Genomic DNA, 21,094 nt, shown 5'->3' on the forward strand with positions numbered 1-21,094 from the left:
AAGATTTTATTTATTTTTAGAGAGAAGGGAAGAAAGGGAGAGAAACATTGATCAGTTGCCTCTCCTATATCCCCGGCCGGGAATCAAACTGGTGACCTTTGGCTTTGCAGGACCATGCTCCAGCAGCTGAGCCACGCCACTCAGGGTTCTGATATCTCACTGTTGTCCTTACAGAATTCTGCCACCAAAACCAACGTCATCAACCCCTGCTACCCTCGGGATTACTCCACCTCCCTCGCAGGGAGCCGAATATTCGACAGCCCGTGCACAGAGGCTCTGAAGCCTAGAAGTTATGACCCCGACGACACCATCACTTTTGAAGGAACCGGGGACCCGTTGCTGTGTAGCATGAAGGTGGCCTCCCTGTTTGCCTTCAAAGCTTGCCGCGGGCGAGACATCAACTGCTTTGATGGTATTTATCAGCCGGGAGTTAAAGGACCTTTTGTGGTAAGAGCAGAAATCACTGGAATACTACCTTTTCTTCCCATTGAATATATATTTCTCAGCTTTCTGTTTCTCATCTGTTTCTCGTCTGCTGTATTTCTCGACCTGTTTCCCAACGTCGGATTCCCTGCCCTGCAAACCCCATCATCGGTCCTGTTCTGAGAGCTGATGTCCTTCTGTTCTGCCTCCTTCCAGGCCTTTGCGGGCTTCTTCTACACAGTCAGCGCTCTGAACCTCACGGGCAGCTTTTCCCTGAACACCTTCAACTCCAGCACCTGGGATTTCTGCTCGAAGAGTTGGGGTCAGGTCAGTATTTAAAGAGAGAGGGTCAGTAGCAGTATAAGACGGCAGCTCAGAGTGTATTCCATTTGTGAGCGTGAGGGCCCCACGCCCGTGTCCCGGATGGGCGTTCTGACCACAGACGCAGTGGGGAGAAGGGTGTCTGGCACACAGTAAGCGCTCTGTAAACGGAGAGACTGTTCTTACATGACGTTGTGTAGGGATATTTTCAATGTTATGTAATTGCATTATTTTCTCGTACTTTCATTATGAGATTCTGGGTGGTACGATTCTTTCGAATAGGGCCGTTGAGCTCCGGTGTCCTGAAATGTGCATTTTACAACCGCCTGCCGCCCCCCCCCCAGCTCCCGCAGCTGCTGCCCCGGTTCGATGAGGTGTACGCCCGCTCCTACTGCTTCTCCGCCCACTATATCTACCACCTGCTCGTGAGCGGGTACAGATTCACCGAGGACACCTGGCCCCAGATCTATTTTAAAAAAGAAGTAAGTTGGAGCCCAGATCTCGTCCTCCTCTGCCTCTCAGCACAGAGGTCGGCGTGGGTGGGTGTGAGAGATGAGCCTGATGCCTTGGGAGCTTCCAGGAGGGATGATGGGGAGTCCAGAGGAGGTGGTGCCCGCGGACCTTTCCCCATGAGGAAGGGGTTGGAAGCCCGGACCCCCGGGGGCTCGGAGTTCTGTGCTGGCAGGACCAATGTCCTCATCCTCGTATTCCTCAGCATTCAGCACAGGGCCAAGAGCCTGGCTGATGCTTGGTGAGTGTTTATGGAGTGAATAAATAGATTAAGGATTTGAGACTTTTCATTCCCCAAAAAAGCTTCAAATAGAACACTATTAAGAGAAGAAAGATGATAACTAATTGCCCTCCATTTATGCAGTGTCAGCGTAGGTCACCGGCTCCAGAGCCTGAGGGATTAAATAGAATTTTCTCCTGGAAAGAGCCCGAGGCACTGTATTTACTGTCAAGTGTCCAGAATGGGCCACAGCTGGAATCACAGCGGTCCCCAGGTGACTGGTGCCGGGCCTGGGTCCCTGCTTTCAGGCAGAGTCAGCCCTGCAGACCTGTTCATCTGGCACCATGTACACTGGGTCTGGGAGCGCTGTCTGCTTTCAGAAGTAGCAGGTGCAAAGCCTCAAGGGTGTCTGGGGTCAGTCTGTTCAGTATCAACTTTGGCGATAATTAGATTGAACCAGTCAACACCTGACCTTAACCTGTGACTGTCTTAAATAAATCGAATCATCGACAAGGAAAGAAGGTGTCTGGAGACACATCAGGACTGTGGGTGGCGTGTCCTGTCTAGGTTTTACCTCATGATCTAATTACTAGAAGAGGGCGTTGTGGGAATGGAGAGAGACTTTCCAAAGAATACCAGCCTGGACGCAACAGAATTCTAGGTTTCGAGTTCCTTCCCTTTATTTGTGAAGAATTTTCTATCCAGCCAAGTTAGTGTGCAAATGTGAAGGCACAGAAGGACTCAGAGGAGGTGCTGTACAAAGACTTAACATCAGAATTGGTGTTGGAGGAGGTACTTCAATCAGAATAGAAATAAATCCAGGGGATGTTATAAAAACACAGGAAGGAAGAATAAATGATGTTGTAGCTTAACATGTATATTTTTTTAAAAAAGAAAACTAAAGCCCTGGCTGGTGTAGCTCAGTGGATTGAGCGCTGACCTGCGAACCAGAGGGTCGTGGTTCGATTCCCAGCCAGGGTACATGCCTGGGTTGCAGGCCAGTTCCCAGCAGGGGATGCATGAGAGGCAACCATACATTGATGTGTCTCTCCCTCTCTCCTTCCCTTCCCCTCTAAAGATAAATAAATAAATCTTTAAAAAGAAAAAAGAAAACTAAGACCCACCCCCCCGAAAGGTGAAAGAAGAATTCATCCGAACACCAGAATAATCCAGAATTCAACTATAGCCCATGTCCAATGTGATGGGGACGGGATAGGACACAGGACCGAGGACACAGGGACATAAGAGTGGCTGAAACTGCTCGTCTTTTAAAGGGAACACACACATTCAATTTTTAAGACAAGAAAGGAAAAATAACTATAGGAAGAGAGTACTCATTAAAAATTTAAACCTAAGATATTAGAAGTCCAAATATATCAATAATCACAATAAATGGACTAAATTTACCAGTTAAGAAACAAATAGTATCAGACTGGGTTTTAAAAAATCAAGTAATGTGGTTTGTAAGAGAAACACTTTAAAAAAATACTTAGGCTTGCCACACAAGGACATGGAAAGATCGAAAGTTAAAAAAACTTTTTAAAATGTCAGACGGACATCACCGAAAAGAAAACTGGCATAGCTATTTGATATCTGAAGGGAAAAAAAGTCTTTAAGGTAAAGAACATCCTTCAGGAGAGAGAGGATCACAACATAATGCTCCGAAGTGGAGTTCATCCTTAAAATTGCAAATTTGAAATACTTATCCATCTAATAAAACAACCTAAAAACGTGTAAACAACAGTTGGTGGCACTACCTGAAGAAATCGACAAGGCCGATTTCTTAGCAGCCGGTCCTTGGTTTAGTACACACGCATTACCCTCTTCCTTCAGCCGCTGACACTGCCGTGCCCCTGAAGTAGAAAAGTTCTCACTGTTGTGAACTGTGTGCCCTCGTCACACTCGGCTGTAAGGAGCTTGCTTGCGAGGATTAGTTCTGACTTTCTCTGCAGGGCTGGAAGGAGGCTCTCTCGACCCTTTGGGGTCCCAGTGACCTGGATTCTGGCCTAGTCTGCAAGGTCTGAACTTGGGCAAGACCTTTGACCTCCTTTCCCATGGGCATTCCATGCCAGTGACAGTGGTGGGCCCAGGGATGTGACTCCCACTCTGTCCCCGGCCTGGGGAGCTGAGCTGCCTCTTGCCCCTCACAGGTGGAGAACACCAGCATAGCCTGGTCTCTGGGCTACATGCTCAGCCTGACCAACCAGATCCCAGCCGAAATGCCCCTGGTCCGCCTGCCCCTGAAGCCACCGACCTTTATGAGCACCATGGCCTTCTTCACAGGAGTGGCCTTGCTGAGCCTGGCCTTCCTGGTGATGTACCTGTATATGTCGGCCCGGAAACAGCACCACTCCCAGCATGTCTTGGACCACACGGTGGATTCCGAGTGAGCCCGGAAGCAGCTTCTGGAACCAAAGGGCCACCCAGATCCAGTCTGGGTGGCACCACATAATGCACGTGAAATGCCTGTCTGCGGGGAACACAACTGAAGTCAAGTGCTTAGGTCGTGGCCCCCTCATATACCGATTTATGCCAAAGCACCTCCCGGGGAGTCCCTCAGCTGTTCTGTGCACCTTGCTCCCCCAGGGACGCCGCCCCTCACTTGCTGGCCTCCTGGGAACAAGGAAGATAGGCCATCAAAGTCAGGCTCTTTATCCCAGGGCCCAAGGGGGAAAGTAAGCTGAGCCTAAGACAGTTTGGTGATGAAGAACTGACCTCAGGGCCCCTCCTGCACTCTGTCCTCCCTCGGAAGTGCCGTGTTCCTCCTGGCGAGTTTGGAGGCTGCCAGGCGCCCATGCAGCATTTGACCCAGTCCTAGAGCTTGCTTTGTGGCTTTCTCCCGTTTGTCCTGAACTGAGACTTTCCTCTAGCAACCCCATACACTCGGAGCTCCCTCAGACCGTAGAACACAGTCTTTGGGAGAGACGATGCCTTGACACCAAACGACAGTAGCCACGGCCAGTTTCTGTCACGCAGGCAGAACCTGAAGGTCAGACGCACAGCAAGTCTCCCAGAAAAGCCCTGGCCATTTTCAAAGTGGGGTTCCCACTCGGGCCTCTGGTCATCAGACTGCAGCTGATGTGTGTGGCGCTGTCTTCACCTCCCCTCCCCATTGCTCTTGTTGTAGGCAGCGTGTGCTGCTGGCGAGGGTGTGGCCCCGCAGATCAGGTCGCCTTCACTAGGCTTTTGTCTCCAGCTGGCCTTCCGTTGTTAGCACGGAGTGGGCATTTTGTCCACCGTTCCCACGGGTACACTTGCTGCTGTCGCAAGACATCCTGTTCCGGCGTCTGCCTACCAGTTACTTAGCTACGTGGTAGACCTTGCTGCGTAGTAGCCATAGTTCTTGACTTTGGGGAAAGAAAAGGAAGCTGCAGGGACATTTACCACCGAAGTGGGATGAGGAGCACCAGCATGTCTAATGGCTACCAAGTAAAAATCAACGTGCTTTCAGATTATTGTTTGGTAGCTTGCCATGGAATAAAGGACTTGTTTTATTTTGACTTGCAGTGTGTGTGTTTGTTATCTTGTATATAGTACTCTTTCTCCTAAGGTCCTAAGGTGGTACTCATGGGAAGAAACTTTAAAAATGAAGAACATTTTCTTAAGAAAACTTTCAAGTGAATTAAGAAAATGATGCATGAATATCACCTTTATTCCAGAGAGTTCAAAGGGCTTCATTTTGATAAACCTTTGGCTCCCCAGGATGACTGGTGTTGAACATTTCTTTGCCTTATTTGGCAGCTACACTTCTGTGGGGACACAGCCTGCCAGTCAGGTCTTGACCTTCACCCAGAAAGGCTGCTCCCATCCCAAGATGTGCTCTTGCTCACATGGTTCTCCCTCCCTAGACCATGGGTCATCCTCGTACCCACCCAAACTATGCACGTTTCTCAAGGCCCAATTCTAACTACTTCCATAGAGCCTTCTTTAAACATACACACACACACACACACTATAGTGCATCTCCTGGACTACCTTTTCAGAACTAATTACATTATAAATTCTTACATCATTATTTATCTTTGTGTGTGCACATGGCTTATTTCTGAAATAGAGGGCTGCTTGAGAGTGAATAAATTCATCACTTATTCAACAGACACCTAAGAAACACGTACTGGGGCCCTAACGTTTTGCCCCGTGTGATCTTGGATTTGGGCAAATGCTATGAATGTGTTATGTACTCAACATATTGCTTGACTGATATTGTTTCCACAAATGGCTGGAGGGTGGGCAATAAGTTATAGAGCTGTTAGATAAGAATAGCTTCCGAGAGTTGATGGGAACAAAAGGATATGTCTGAACAGGAAGTAGGGCCAGGGCCTCATGAAGGCAAGCCGCAGTCAGCTCTTCTAGCCCATGTGGGGATTTGGGATAAGCTAATGAAGTACCTGGGGCTTTCCCATGTACAGCAAGGAATCTTTTTGTGTTGTGTTGTGTTTTTTCCCTTATCAAAGAATCTTAGCAGATGGACCATCACCAGATCTTCAGGCCAAGTGACGTACCCAGGACTCCCGTGGGAGGCAGGATCGAAGGTGGGCTCCATGCTATTCAGCCCCTGGTGTTACTCCCAGGATTAGGTTGTTATGTGAGGACAGGAGGGATTTGAGGACATAAGGTGTCATTACTAATCAGTTGACCCTAAAATGGAGAGGTTACCCTGGTAGGCTTAACCTCATCAGATAAGGTCTTTCAAGGCAGAGAGCATTTCCTCCAGAACAGCACGAGGAAACAGGTCATACTCAAAGCACGAGAAGGGCTTGACTGCTGCCAGCTTGAAGGTGGAGAGAGCCAGGTGGAGATGGCCCGAGAGCATTTCCTGGGAACTAAGAGCAACCCCTGGCTGACAGCCAGCAAGAACCTGGGACCTCAGTCCTACAACTCTAGGAAACTGGGTTCAGCCAAGAACCAGAATGAACTTGGAAGCAGATCTCCCCAGAACCTCCAACTAAGAGCTCCACCCAGTTAACACGTTGATTTCAGCCTCGTGGACCCTAAGCAGGGAACCCAGGTGAGCCCACCTGGACTCTGACCTGCAAAACTTCGAGGTAGTCAATGCAGGTTTTTGTCGACCAAGTTTGTGGCAGTTCGTTGCACAGCAGTAGGGCATTAATAAGACTCCAGAGTCCCAAGCCCCACAGCTCCAGCCAGAGCTGGTGCTTACGCACGGAATTTGTGGTGAAGGAAACAGTGATTAGGCATCACAAATTGTGCCCATTCTTTACGATAACCGTGCAAGAAAAGCTTGGGCTCAGAGGTAAAATAACGCGCCAACACCATCCAACTAGTGAGCGGTTTCGGAGATGGAGGTTGTGAGTTGAGATTCTGACCTGCTTGGGTCTAAAACCCTTACGTTGACCCCAGTTCCTTGGACAGAGAAAGGCAGCACCGTGGCAGGAGGAGTTTGGCCTCGGAACTGTCTAGTCCAGCAGACAGTCACTTGGTTCCCAACACAGAGGTGTCACATCAGAGCAGTGAGAAAAATGGGGGACACCTGGATTGCCCTGTGGCAAAAAGGAAGTTCAGCTCCTCCCTCATACCATTTTCAAAGGTACTTCAGGAATGAACGATAAACCAATAAAGGTTTGGGGATAAAGTGTAGGGGAAACATTTTAAGATCTTGAGTGAGGAAAGGGTTTCTCAAACACCACGCACACACAAAAGCCTTAACCATAAGAAAACGCTTGATATGTTTTATTACATTAAAATTAACTTCTGTTCATCAAAAAACACCACTAAAAGAGTAAAAGGGCAAGCCACAGAGTGGAAGAAGGTATTTGCAATATAAATGACCAATAAAGGACTAGTTTTTATTTTTTTAAGATTTTATTTATTTATTTTAGAGAGATGGGGAAGGGAGGGAGAGAGGGAATGAAACATCAGTGTGTGGTTGCCTGTAGCACGCCCCCTACTGGGGACCTGGCCCGCACCCCAGACATGTGCCCTGACTGGGAATCAAACCAGCGATGCTTTGGTTCACAGGCCTGCGCTCAACCCACTGAGCTACACCAGCCAGGGCCAAGGACCAGTTTTTAAATTACACGAAGAACTCCTCCAAATCAGTGAGGAAACAGCAGATGATCCAGTTTTTTCTCATTGGGCAAAAGGCCTGACAAGGCACCGTACAAAGGAGAAATGTTCAATACATAGGAAAATGCGCTCAGTCTTACCAAGCCTGTCCGGGCAACGCGTACCAAAACTGCCGAGAGTCAACACAACGCCAGTGAAGGCAGCCGCCCTGGGAAGCTGTGGTGTGGTCTACAAAGTTGAGATATGCTTCCCCAACGATCCGGAAATTCCAGTCCAAGAGATATGCCTTGGAGAATATGTGTTCTAAGGTGCATGCATGTGTACACGCCAGGATACACGCCTGAGTGTTCTTACTGGCAACCAACATGCCGATCCCATGAAATGAAAGAGTGAACAGTGATATATCTGTAATGGAAAATACCACACAGCCTGAAAACAAAAGAACTTCCAATATATGTTCAATATGGGTGAATCTTACGTACATAGGGTAGTAAGTCACAAAAAGTATATTAGAGATTTATATATAAAATGTTTATATGAAAATATAAACTTATATATACAGTATATACATAATTCTATTTATATAAAGTTCAAAAACAGGCAAAACTAAACACAGAAAATAAACTGAAGAAAAGCAAGAAAATCATTACTCTTACATTTGGGAGGAAACAAAGGTTGTGTTCGGAAAGGGATAAACAGAGGTCTCCATCCGCTAGGGCCACCATAAAAAATACCAAAGACCAGATGGCTCAAGCAACAGAAATCTAATTTCCCATAGTTCTGGAAGCTAGGAAGTCCAAGATCAAGGTGCCAGCCGGTTCAGTTCCTGGTGAGGGCTCCCTTTCTGCCTTGTAGACAGCTGCTTTCTCACTGAGTCCTCACAAGGTCTTGCCTCCGTGCTTGTGGAGAGAGGGTGGGCTCTCTGGTGTCCTTTTTATAAGGGTACTAATCCTGTCATGATTAGTGGGCACTGCCTCATGACCCCAGCTGACCTGAATTACCTCCAAAAAGCTACGTGTCCAAGTGCCATTGCGTTGGGGGTTAGGACTTTTAACAAATGAATACCGAGGGCACACAAACATTTGGTCCATAGTAACAGGGCTTCTGGGGTGAGAGAGAGATTCTAGAACTAGTTAGTAGTTACAGGGGTTCCCCTTTTTCAACCATTTATGCACTTTCTGTATGTCCTATAAGAACTTTAAAAATGAAATTATAGAACTGGGTTAACTCAAGAATTTTCTAATTGCTACCTCTATGATCTCATAAAGTCTTTCAACCTCTTTAAGCCTTTATTTGTTCATGCATGAAGTGGGAATAACAGCTATGTCACGGGAGAGTTGAGAAAAGAAATTTAGTACTGTGTCTGGCATGGAGCATAGCCAATGACGTTTTAAAACATATTTATTTCATATATTTACTTATTCATTCACTCATCATACATTTGCCAAAAAAAGTGTACTATATGCTAAATAAGTCCTGGCCTGAGTTCAGACTGGGGTTGGAAGAGAAAGGAGTCAAGTATCTTTCCTCTTGAAACACACGAGACGTGAGAGCCCTCTGCTGGAGCCATGGAGAAAATCTTTCCCACATCGGGCCCCCTTTTTTTTTCTTTTCTCCCTAACTAAAGATGCTTAGAAAAGAGTCATTAGCTCAAAATATTTTTAATATTATCAAATAATGAGTCAATTGAAAATTTGAACACTTGATGGGATCAGGATTGCTTTTAATTTTTCTAGGTCAGACAATAGTCTTACGAAATTTTTTTCAAGAATCCTTGTTATTTAGATAGATGCCACACTATTTCCAGATGAAATGACATGTCTGGTATAGCAGTCAGGGTTTAACCAGAGAAATGGAACCAGTAGGAGATATATGTTAAGAGATTGCTTTTGCATCAAATCCCTTATGTGAGTGCCGGGGCCGGACAGGCAAGTCCGAAATCCACAGGGCAGGCTGTCCCGAAGGGCAGGCTGGAGCCCCAGGCTTGAGCCATAGCTCCTGGCCACAGGGCGGACTTCTTTCTCAGGGAAGCCTGGGTTGGCTCTGCTCTTAAGGTCTTTCCGCTGATGTAGTCAGGCTCACTAAAATTACTCAGGATAATTTCCCTTTAAAAACAACTGATTATGGGCTTTAATCACATCTATAAAATACCTTAACATCTAGATTAATGAATAACTGAATATTGTAGCCTAGTCACATTGACCTATAAAGTTGAGCGTCACATCTGTGGATTCAAAATGACATGGAGAGGATGTGGATGGGACAGGACTAGCCAGTCCTCTCAAGTGTTTGGACCAGCGGGCTGGGTGGGCGTCCTGGAAGGGGCGTAGCTGGCCTACCTGAGCTCTGCATATGCTTGGTTTGGGGGTTTGGTTTCTGATGTCAGCAGCTGCTAATGATTATCTGGCTCGTTGTTGGATACCCATGACCTTGTATGGCGGTCAAGGCTTGCCATTATCACAGAGCTTCAAAGAAATCTGAAAACAGCCTGATGCTGCTTGGAAAGGAGTCTCAAAACACCTCTCCAAGGACCCACTGTTCTTCTCCATGGTCGGTGAGGAGCACGTTCTAGGAAGAGGGAGCCCAACTGCATGAGAAGCCACGAGACCTGTAGCTATAGCAGGAGAGGGGTGAGCGTGAGCTGAAGTGGTTGAGCAGGGCCTTGAATGCCAGGCTAGGGAGTTTGGACTTTATTCTGTAGAAGAGGGGATTGAAATGACAGTTTGGAAGACTTTAACTAGGGGTGACTGAATCACACAATGAACTTTAGAAAAATAATTCAGTAACTGTGGAGAATCCAAGTGTCCCTACATTGTACCCAGCGAGCTACTGGGGAGATTGTGTTTAAATGCAGATTCTTGCCGCCCCCCGCGCCCCCCCCCCAGACCTGCCAATCAGGTTCTCTGGTGGTAGAGCCAGGAAATTCCATTTTGGGAGTTTGTTTATTTATTTGATTTTTTAAAGCTAACATATATTTTGGGTAAAGCGATAAACCAGTCATAAAGGTAGTGCTTTGAATTTTCACAAGCTGAACACACTCACATAATTCACACCCAGGCAAAGCAGAACACAGGCAGCGCAGAAGTCTCTCTTCACCTACTCACTGCAACCTCCGAGGGTAAACATATTCATTACCTTTAACACCCAGATTAGTTGGCCTGTTTTGAACTTCATATAAATGAAATTGCACAGTATATACTTTGTGTCTGACTCATTTCATTGTTATCTGTGAATGTATCCATGTTCATGCAGATGCCGTTGATTCCACTATAAAACCTTCTACAATGTACCCATTTTCTTGCTTGTGGGTCTTTGAGTTGGTTGTTCCTAGTTTGGGCCTCTTAAGCACAAAGACATGAATATTCTTATTCGTGTCTCTGGCTTTATAAATTATAAAGCAGGATACCCTGGCTTAAAGACTATTCGTTCACTACCCACTAAGTGAGCCCCTTATAAGGCGCTGTGCTAAGAAAACGCACCCAAGGCATGGCCGAGGTGCTGCCCTCATAGAACTTACTCCGGTTGGTGCAAAACTACAACCTAAATGGACAGAAAAATGAGTCAAACACTTGTGATAATAGCTCTGAGGAAAACAAAAAGCTGATCTACTAAAGGGACAAGGGGACTGACCTATATTTTTCACAGGGCAATCATGCAATGAATATGAACAGAAGGAAGAGTGTTCTTGGCAGGAGAGAAAACACACAAGTCATAGAACAGGAGAGAGCCTGTCCTGTTCAAGACCAAGGTGGCTGAAGCACAATGCAACGGGTACAATGAAACTGGCGTAAGGTGTGTTTGGACACAGGGGCATATGGGGCACAGCTTTGCAAGCCAGAGACGGCCGTTTCGATTTTATGCTAAATACTGTAGAAAGCCATTAAAATGATTTAAACAGAAAGATGTGATTTGATTTTTTTTTTTTTCAAAAAAGATCCCTCTGACTGATGAGCGGAGGATAGATTAAACGGATCAACAGAAAAAGCAGGTCACTTGGGACCCTGCTTAGAACAGTCCTGACAGCAGATGCTGGCATAGAGCTTACAGGAAAAGACTAAAATAGATTTGGGAATTGTCAGTAAAATAGTCACCATCTTCACCGAGTTATGAAAGGTGACACAGCTGTACTGGGACAAGGAGATATCCTGCGTGTGTCCTGATATGGTGCATCCAGCGCACAGCACTTCTACCAAAACTGCATTATCTGAATGTAATCGTGGGGAAAACAACAATAAATCCACATTTAGAGGCATTCTACAAAACGACCAGCCTGTATTTTAAAGTGTCAGTATTATGAAACACAAGGTAAAGCTTAGAAACTGTTACAGATAAAAAAAAAATGGACGCAACTAAATGCTACTGGTAATTCTCCATTAGATCGCGGACCAGGAAAAAAAACTTAACTTACTCTAAAAACTATAAGTGGGACAATTGATAACATTTAAATAAGAACTACAAATTAAATAATAGACTACTAGTATTTCCTGATTTTGACCACTGTACGGAATGTGGAAGATAATGTCCTTGTTTTTAGGACATAACACATTTAACAGTTTAATGTGTTAACTATTTAGATTAAGAAACGTCGTGTCTGCAATTTCCTCTCAAATGGTTCAGAAAAAAATGATAGAATGATAACGCAAACATAAAATGTGGCCATCTGGGGAAATCTTAAGAGAAACGTCTATGGGAATTATTTGTACTAGTTCTGCAACTTTTCTGTAACTTAATTCCTGTAAGTCTGAATTACTTTAAAATGAAACGTTAACAAAATTACTGGGGTAACTTAAAGAGAAAAAAACCTAGTACTAAGCCGTGAGTAACACTGAGACAAAAATCGAGAGCGGTGAGTAGCGGGAAATGGAAGAATGTTACAAAATAAAGTCAAAGGAATGTGGACAGTTACACCGGAGTCATAGTTTCCGTGCTCTTTCCCACCTTAAAGTACTAAGATAGGCTGCAACTCCAGCACACATCTCCGAACGCGATCTCGTAACTCCCGTTAACGAAAAACTCAACCCCGCTCAAGCCGGCTCCGCCCTGTTTTCCCAGCGAGCATGCGTGTGAGTGCGCACGCAGCCACAATTCTAACCAATCGGTGCCCACGTCCGCTTCTCGTTTAGCGCAGGGGCGGGGCGGCCGACTACACATGCGCAAGGTTGGGCAGGCCTTCTTTCTTCTCGCCGAACGCCGCCAATATGGTGAGTGTGTCTGTCGCGGGCTCTGGGTCCGGCGTCCCCGCAGCTCCACCACCGCCCGGGCGGGGGCGCGGAACGACGCCCAGCGGGCTTTACGTGCACGTGGCGAGGGTCCCGGGGCAGGTCTAGCACGACATTTGGGAGTTTCCTGGACGCACGATCCATGAGCGCGATGAGGGCCCGGCAGGCCCGGCTTTCCTGGGCCACGTGTGCGCGCCGTCGCCGCCTAAGTCGGAGGGCCGGACGCCCAGTGGCCTTGCTTGGCCGGGACGCCGTTGCTAAGCCCGGCTGGGGCAACGAGGCATCATCGGAGGCTGCTGGTGAAACCCTAGCTTTTGTCGCCGGCCCCTCCTCTGCGGATTTCGTCCACCAAGGTCGACCCCATGGCACTTGAGCGAATTTCCCTCAACATTGTTTTTAGCTCTACTGAGCCACGTTACCTGTAAACTGCAAAACCTTATAACCTGTGGTTAGAAACTCATAATTTCTAATGAGTTTCACTGTTCTCCCCTTTTCTCACCCCTGCTCATTTTAGGTGTTCAGGCGCTTCGTGGAGGTTGGCCGGGTGGCTTACGTCTCCTTTGGGCCCCATGCCGGGAAGCTGGTCGCGATCGTAGATGTTATCGATCAGAACAGGGTAAGTGTGGGGGGAAATGTCACACCTTCACATGGCAGTGAGTGGTATGCGGAACAGGATGGTAATGGTCCCAGCGGCCCCCTGAGGTAGGAGTACTGCGGCTGATGGCTTTATTTTACCTTCGAGAAAAACGGGCAGTGCGCAGACAGTAGGGGTTTCGAGCATAGATATGAGCTGGCCCCGTGCTGCTGAGTTTGAGTATTACCTCTGCCGCTTAAACTCGCCAGAACTTTCAATGGGTAAAACATTGGTGAGGTTTAAGTGAGTTCCTGTGTATAAAGGGAGATAGAACAAAGCCCCACACAAAGAATGCCCTTGATTGCTATGGTCAGTCTCTTAGTTTGAGAGCCACAAATTAAGAGGTGTACCAAAGGCTGTGAATGAACAGTAAGTAGCGTGTTGGGAATAGAAGGATTGAAGACTTAAAATTGTCAAGTAAATTGTATGCAGTTGGGTTATACACTGTACTACTAATAGTTTGATCTTTTAAGAAAGCATTTAAACAGCGGGGATTAGATTCTGAAAGGATACGTACGGTAAACAGACTGTCTGTTTTGAGTGCTGCTAAGTTTTGCACCGAGATCCTGAGTATTTTATTTTATTTTTGAAATATTCTAGGCTCTGGTTGATGGCCCTTGCACTCAAGTAAGGAGACAGGCTATGCCTTTCAAATGCATGCAGCTCACTGACTTCATCCTCAAGTTCCCACACAGGTAAGTATCACTAACCACGACCTCCTGGCTTTTATTTATTTATTTATTTATCTATCTATTTAAATTTCTTTTTAGAGAGAGAGAAAGGGAGGGAGAAAGGGAGAGAAATGCCGACCTGGGAAGAGATACATGGATTGGGCATTGCCCTGACTGGGAATCGAACTGGTGACATTATGCTTTGTAGGAGGATGCCCAGCCAACTGAGCCACTGGTCAGGGCCAGGCTTTGTTTATGCTAGAAAAAGTTTTCTTAGTTTAATTCAAAAAAAGGTTTTTGTTGTTTTACTGGTGTTCCCTTGAGAATATAGTAAATATTGTTGAAGTAAACATCAACACAGTTGAGTGGAGGAATTTATGGTGTGGTAGACGGTATCCAGATTGGCCACCCTTTGCTCACTCACTCTCATAGTACAGTTCTTTCGGGATACACACAGCAAAGACTTTCCTAAGGAATGCTTGTTTCCTTTTCATACTAACTCTTGTCTCCTAATACTCTGGTTGCCTTTAGTTAAGGTTTCACATCGGTTATGAGTATTTAATGTATGTCATCTCATAACAGCTGCTGAAGTGGTTCTATTCCCAGCTATTTACAAGAACTTGAGACGGTCAGTGATTGTCTCTTGACACGGTACAGACCGTGGAACTTGAAACAACGTCACTATGCGGTCATCTCCCCACCACGGCAGCTGGCTACAGTGGGACACATGCTGTGATCAGTTTACTTTTTAAGTAAAAAAGTAAAGATTTCAGTGCTTGAAAGTTCAGAGAGAAAGTTTCAGGGAGAAAGTTCAGAATGGTTATACTTGGATTCTCTGGTGTTTGGCTCAAACTCTTTAAGCCTTTTGTGCAAAATAAAAACAAAAAGGATGAACTTAACTGCTTTCTTTATGAAAGGAAATTGCTTTCTACACATCTACTCCTCTAGAGTGATAATCTAGATATGCTCAGAGATCATTTTTAAATCCTGAACATGGACTGGTTGGCTATTTTTTATTGTGTATTTGAGATCATAGGCGTCCTGGCTTGGTGAATGCCATTTGAGTAAGTAGAAGGGGTGTGTGTGTGTGTGCGCGCGTACTCTGGAGACAGCTGGAACTAGAGGTGTGACGGGTGCTTTTGGCATCATTTTGCTTAGGATTTTTTAACTGATGGGGCCATGAGTTCTGCTTTTCAGAGGGCACAAAGCTGTCCTTGAGTCTGTGTGGCTTCAAAGCTGACTTCTTAATCTCTGGTCTTGGCTCTCTCCAGTGCCCGCCAGAAGTACGTCCGACAGGCCTGGCAGAAGGCGGACATCAACACAAAGTGGGCGGCCACGAGGTGGGCCAAGAAGATCGAAGCCAGAGAAAAGGTGATGACTTGTGGTCATTAGAATCCTGACCTCTTCTTTTTTGGAGGTTTGCAAGATGATGTGAGAGATTTTTTGTTTTATTTTTAACAGAAAGCCAAGATGACAGATTTTGATCGTTACAAAGTCATGAAAGCAAAGAAAATGGTAAGTGTCAAAGTTAACTATGGGATTGTTATGGTTTTAAATCTAATCTGGTTTGCCTAGTAGTTCCGTTTGCCAAAGCTTAGTAGACCAAAGTTGAATTCATAGGGGTCTGAGACATAAGGGTTGTCTCTTATGCATTGATATACATGTACATTAATATATATGACAATAGTTTCTGTATCATGTATAATAAATACGAACTTTGAATTTTTTCAGAGGAACCGATTAATCAAGCTTGAAGTTAAGAAGCTTCAAAGGGCAGCTCTCCAGAAAGCTTCTCCCAAAAAAGCGCTTGCTGCTAAAGGTGCAGCTGGTGCAGCTGCAGCAGCCGCTGCAGCCGCTGCGAAGGCTCCCGCCAAGAAGGCTCCCGCCGCAGGCAAGAAGGCCCCCGCCCAGAAGGCCCCCGCCCAGAAAGCCGCAGGCCAGAAGGCAGCGCCTCCAAAAGCTCAGAAGGGTCCGAAAGCTCCAGCCCAGAAAGCACCTGCTCCCAAGGCATCTGGCAAGAAAGCCTAAGAACACAAGAGGCTATTTTGAAAGTAATAAAGGTTCTTTTTGACACGCTGGCAAATTACTTGACTGTGGAGGAAAGTCTGTTGGCTGGGCCAGGGATTATAAACTAGGTTGGTAGGAGGGTCGTTAGGTAGCCTTTAGAAAATCAGTTCCTTCGTCTCTGCCCAGGTTCAGGTAGTGTAAGGCCACCGCACCAACTGGTGACCAGTTACGTGTTCTCACGGGAAGTCGTGAACGTGAGAGCAGCAGGTGATTTTTCTTCTCATGCAAACATATTTCCCCTAAATACATGGAATTCCAGCAGTTTTTGATGCTTGAGGGTTTATATTTCTAAACAACAAATTCTGGTTGCCTATCATTTCTAACTAAAGCTGGTTTCCTGAACCTGCCTGGGGTAGCAGCCAGTCATTTTTGGGTTGGTGGTGTTAAGAGGTGATAGTGTAAGAGCTTAGTGTTAGAGGAAAAAGGCAATCTCCGGCTGCCTGTCCTGGGTGAGGGGTTGTCTATAGAGAAACTGGGATCTTAAGCCACAATCTAAATGTTTTTGTAGGGGGGAGGGTGACTCCAGAGATGACATCCTAAGGAAGTGGAGTGGATCTGGGGTGGGGGCTTTAGGGAGCCATGGAGCGTTGTTTTTTGATTATTTTTAGAAGGGAAGGGAGGGAGAAAGGAAGAGAAACATGATGTGGTTTGCCTCTCATATACCCCACACTGGGGACCTGGCCTGCAACCCAGGCATGTTCATCAACTGGGAATAGAACCAGTGACCCTGTGGTTCATAGCCCCGTACTCAATCCATGGAGCTACAGCATCCAGGCTGCATTTTTAAATGGTCTGGCACCTCAGGTGTAGGCCATTGTGCTATTGGATTGAATCTTGGGGGAACGACACTGGCAACGGGGAGGTCGGGGCTGTCCAGCTCAGCAGTGCTCCTCACCTTGACAGTGATCTAAAACCCACTAAGTGTGGGTGCTGGGCCATTCAGAAGAGGCCTAAATACGGGCTCTTACTGGTTTTCGGTTTCACTGCTGCTACTTCTGTCCCACTTACCTTGGATTCGTTGTTGGATTTTTACTTAACTGCACTTTCTAGTATTTCTTCAGTTAGCCTTTGTGAATGAAAGGCTTTGCTTATTTGTAAGTGGTGTATTGTCCTTAAATGAACTTTTTACAGCATTTCTGGTAGTAAATGTATAGCCCCCTCCCCCACACCAACCAGTACACTCTGGTTCTGGCGTTTGACTGTCAGGAGTTACCATCAGACCCCACCTCAGATGCCAGTCTCAGGTCCCAGGCCTTCCATATTTCCTGCTGACCAGCCGTAAATTGGGCTACCCACTGAGGCTTGATGATTCATTAGAACGGCTCATCACAGAACTCAGGAAAACACCAGTTTATTACAAAGCATAACTCGGAAACGGCCAGTGGAAGAGATGTACGCAGGGCAAGGTGTGAGGGAAGGGTCAGGAAGTGTATAGGCCCCCAGCTTGCCACCCTCGGTTCAACCTTGTGTTTGCCAACCTGGAAGGTATGCCTCTTAGGGTTCTTTTTCTTTTTAATATATTTTATTGATTATGCCATTACAGTTGTCCCATTTCCCCCCCTTCATTCCCCTCCACCCTGCACATCCCCTCCCCCACCATTCATCCCCTTTAGTTTGTGTCCATGTGTCACAAGTTCTTTAGATTCTGTATTTCCCATACTATTCTTGTCCTACCCCTGTCCATTTTCTACCTGCCGTCTATGCTACTTATTCTCTCTACCTTCCCCCTTCTCCTCCCACTCCTGTGTTTCTAACCCTCAATGTTAGCAACATTTCTATTCCATTTCTGTGGTTCTGTTCCTGTTCTACTTGTTTGCTTGGTTTGCTTTTGTTTTAGGTGTGGTTGTTAATAACTGTGAGTTTGCTGTCCTTTCACTGTTCATATTTTTTATTTTGTTTTTCTTAGATAAGCCCCTTTAACATTTCATATAATAAGGGCTTGGTGATGATGAACTTGAATTTGACCTTATCTGAGAAGCACTTTATCTGTTCTTCCATTCTAAATGAAAGCTTTGCTGGATAGAACAATCTTGGATGTAGGTTTTGGATTTCATGACTTGGAATACTTCTTTCCAGCCCCTTCTTGCCTGTAAGGTCTCTTTTGAGAAATCTGCCGACAGTCTGATGGGAACTCCTTTGTAGATGTCTGTCCCCTTATCTCTTGCTGCTTCTAGGATTCTCTCCTTCATTTCAATCTTAGCTAATGTAATTATGACGTGCCTTGGTGTGTTCCTTCTTGGGTCCAACTTCTTTGGGACTCTGAGCTTCCTGGATTTCCTGGAAGTCTATTTCCTTTGCCAGACTGGGTAAGTGCTCCTTTATTATTTGTTCAAATAAGTTTTCCACTCGTGGCTGTTTCTTTTCCCCTCTGGTACCCCTATAATTTGGATGTTGGAACATTTAAAGATGTCCTGGAGGTTCCTAAGCCTCTCCTCATTTTTTTGGATTCTTGTTTCTTCCTTTCTGTTTGGTCATTTTTTTCCTTCCTTCTGGTCCACTCCCTTGATTTGAGTCCCAGTTTCCTTTCCATCACTATTGGTTTCCTATGCATTTCCCTTCATTTCACTTAAGGTAGCCTTCATTTGTTCCTCTAATTTGTGACTGAAATCAACCAGTTCTGTGAGCATCCTGATCACCAGTGTTTTAAACTGTGCATCTGATAGATTGGCTATCTCTTGGTCGCTTAGAAGTATTAGCTCTGGGGCTTTAAGCTGTTCTCTTGAGCCATAATGTTTTGGTCTGTTTGCACCTGTTCTGTATGAGGGGCGGAGCCTTAGGTGTTCACCAGGGCGGGGCGACCCAGTGGCTGAGTTGTGGCGCTGTATGTGGGGGGCGGGGTCAGAGAGGAGCAATGGTGTTTGTTCTGCTCTCTCTCGGATTTTGGTCCCCTCTGCTGCTTCCTGCAAGCAAATTGGGCTCTTCTGGTGCTGGTTCCCGGGTGTGTGGGCCTTTGCACCCTCCAGGACCATGTGAGTCTCTCCAACAAACTCTCTGTGAGCCTGGGAGCTTCTCCCGGCACCTTGACCCTGAGAGTTTTTCCAAGTGGTGCTTTTAGGCTTTAATTCCCAGCACTGGGGCCCTAGCCTGCGCGGTCTGTCTCACTGCTAGCTCCTTTGCCTGGCTTATCTGCATGCGAATGTGTGACAGCGGTCAGCCAGCTGCCTTGCACCCTCACTGGGTCCACCCGTTGCCACCCCACACCTGGGATCTGCCAACTGCCACCTGTGTGCCTGGGTCAGTCTGGCCACCTTTTCCTGTGCGACTCACTCCACCAGCCGCTGACTCCGCCCCTCTTACTGGTCTGGCTGAATGGTTTGTTGTCGGACTTCCGAACAGTTCAATTTTCTGTGTTTTGGTTGCATTTTTATTACTAAAACTTTGTTGTCATTAAACTTGGTTGTGTGAGGAGGCACAGTGGTTCCACCTACACCTCCATCTTGCTGGACGTCCCTCTTAGGGTTTTTGGGGGGGCTCATACAAGCACGATGAAGTCACTGGCAGTTGGTGCTTAGCTTAATCTCTAGCTCCTCAGCAGGGGCTTGCGGGGAAAATTCAACCTAAGGGGCTCTACTCTATTGACCCCCCAAAGCTATCCAGAGGCAATGGTCATTAGCATATTGAAAAGGTTCCGAGGGCCCTGGCTGGTGTAGCTCAGTGGATTGAGCGTGGGCCTGCGAACCACACAATCGCGGTTCGATTCCCAGTCAGGGCGCATGCCTGGATTGCAGGCCAGTTCCCAGCAGGGGACTCAGAGAGGCAGCCGTACATTGATGTTTCTCTCCTCTCCTTCCCTTCCCCTCTAAGGATAAATAAATAAAATCTTTAAAACAAAGAAAAGGTTCCAAGGGCTTTGGAAGCCCCTGGGATCAGGAACTGTGGACAAACACCAAATAAATACCTTGTGTTGGATAGATTAGCTCTTTACAGAGTCCTGGTTTCAAAATGATTTTCCTTTTGAAGGACATCATCTGGTGCCCCCACTGTTACTTGGGACCAGATGCTGTTGGAAAATAACAGTCAACCAAGTGCTCTGTAAACGGGATGAGATTTGTCCGGACCGTTGGTTAGGAGCCTGTGGGATGGACCCACAGAAACGAGCAGGCAGGCTGACACACAGGACTTCAGCTCAGCCGTCTTGCACGGTGCCTGGCGGGCAGGAAGCACTGTTGCCCTGGTTTTTGTTACATGGGCTGGAGGGAGATAACAGCGCATGTCATGAAAAAGGTGCTGCACTCAGGGGTGCACTCATGCGCTATGGAAGGATGTGCTGGGCAGTGACAGAATGCGTGTACAACGGTCCCGTAAGACTAATGGCGCTGAAAAAGTCCTGTCCCCTGGTGACATCATAGCTGTCCTACCGTGGTGGCTCCACACTTTACGTGTTCCTGGTGTTGCTGGGGCAAACAGATTGGCGCCACCGGTCATAGAAAGTGCAGCACAGAAAGCGGGTGCAGTGCACAGTACTTGGTAACAAGCAACTACGTTACTATTTACGTATTCACTGGTTGTCACTGTGTCACAGTGTACTCTTTCTACTTACAAGGAAAGTTTGCTGTAAAACCATATTTCCTGTTACGTGGGCAACAGCCTCATGTGTCTTGCATGTGCCACGTGCCTTGCTGCATCATTTTCTCCTGAGCTTGATGTAACCTCGTGTCCGTACATTCCATGCAGACAAAGTGTGAGGTGTTTACAAAGTGTGCAGTAGCATCCCAGGCCTCCACACACCACTCGCAGACTCACACAGGCAGTTTCCAGTCCCGTCAGCCCCAGTCACTCGAAGTGCCCTGCATGGGCATATAGATATTCTTCAGCCTTTACACTGTGTTTTTCCTGTATCTTTTCTATGTTTAGATATGTTTACAGACACAAACAGCATTGTTACAATTGCCTGCAGTATTCAGTGCAGTAACACGCTGTACACGTTTGTAGCCTTGGAGCAGGAGACTCTACCCTCGGTGGCCTCGGTGCATAGCAGCCACGGCAGCTAGGTTTGCGCATG

The 21,094-nt window shown here is 46.6% G+C and overlaps 2 protein-coding genes across 8 annotated transcripts in view; both read left to right on the forward strand.

The window, feature by feature from the left end:
- The window catches only part of ENTPD3 (ectonucleoside triphosphate diphosphohydrolase 3), a 28,276-nt gene extending 23,302 nt beyond the window's left edge, over nt 1-4,974 (forward strand). For all 7 annotated transcript variants that reach the window (XM_037030556.1, XM_037030561.1, XM_037030558.1 and 4 more), the window contains exons 8-11: nt 175-447; nt 640-750; nt 1,089-1,226; nt 3,625-4,974. In XM_037030556.1, coding sequence (XP_036886451.1) covers nt 175-447; nt 640-750; nt 1,089-1,226; nt 3,625-3,864 — 762 coding nt within the window. In that variant the 3' untranslated portion in view covers nt 3,865-4,974. The remainder of the gene's footprint in view (nt 1-174; nt 448-639; nt 751-1,088; nt 1,227-3,624) is intronic.
- Nucleotides 4,975-11,277: 6,303 nt separating this feature from the next.
- RPL14 (ribosomal protein L14) lies at nt 11,278-16,111 on the forward strand. The gene is given in 7 exon segments (XM_037030466.1): nt 11,278-11,288; nt 12,531-12,702; nt 13,235-13,336; nt 13,955-14,049; nt 15,297-15,396; nt 15,487-15,540; nt 15,757-16,111. Coding segments are annotated over 7 exon segments (831 nt in total). The 3' UTR covers nt 16,054-16,111.
- The last annotated feature ends 4,983 nt before the right edge of the window (nt 16,112-21,094 follow it).

This window comes from Sturnira hondurensis, unplaced genomic scaffold (genome assembly GCF_014824575.4).
Source record: "Sturnira hondurensis isolate 20B ecotype Veracruz unplaced genomic scaffold, ASM1482457v3 Scaffold0020787, whole genome shotgun sequence".
In the NCBI taxonomy this organism is placed as follows: Eukaryota; Metazoa; Chordata; class Mammalia; order Chiroptera; family Phyllostomidae; genus Sturnira; species Sturnira hondurensis.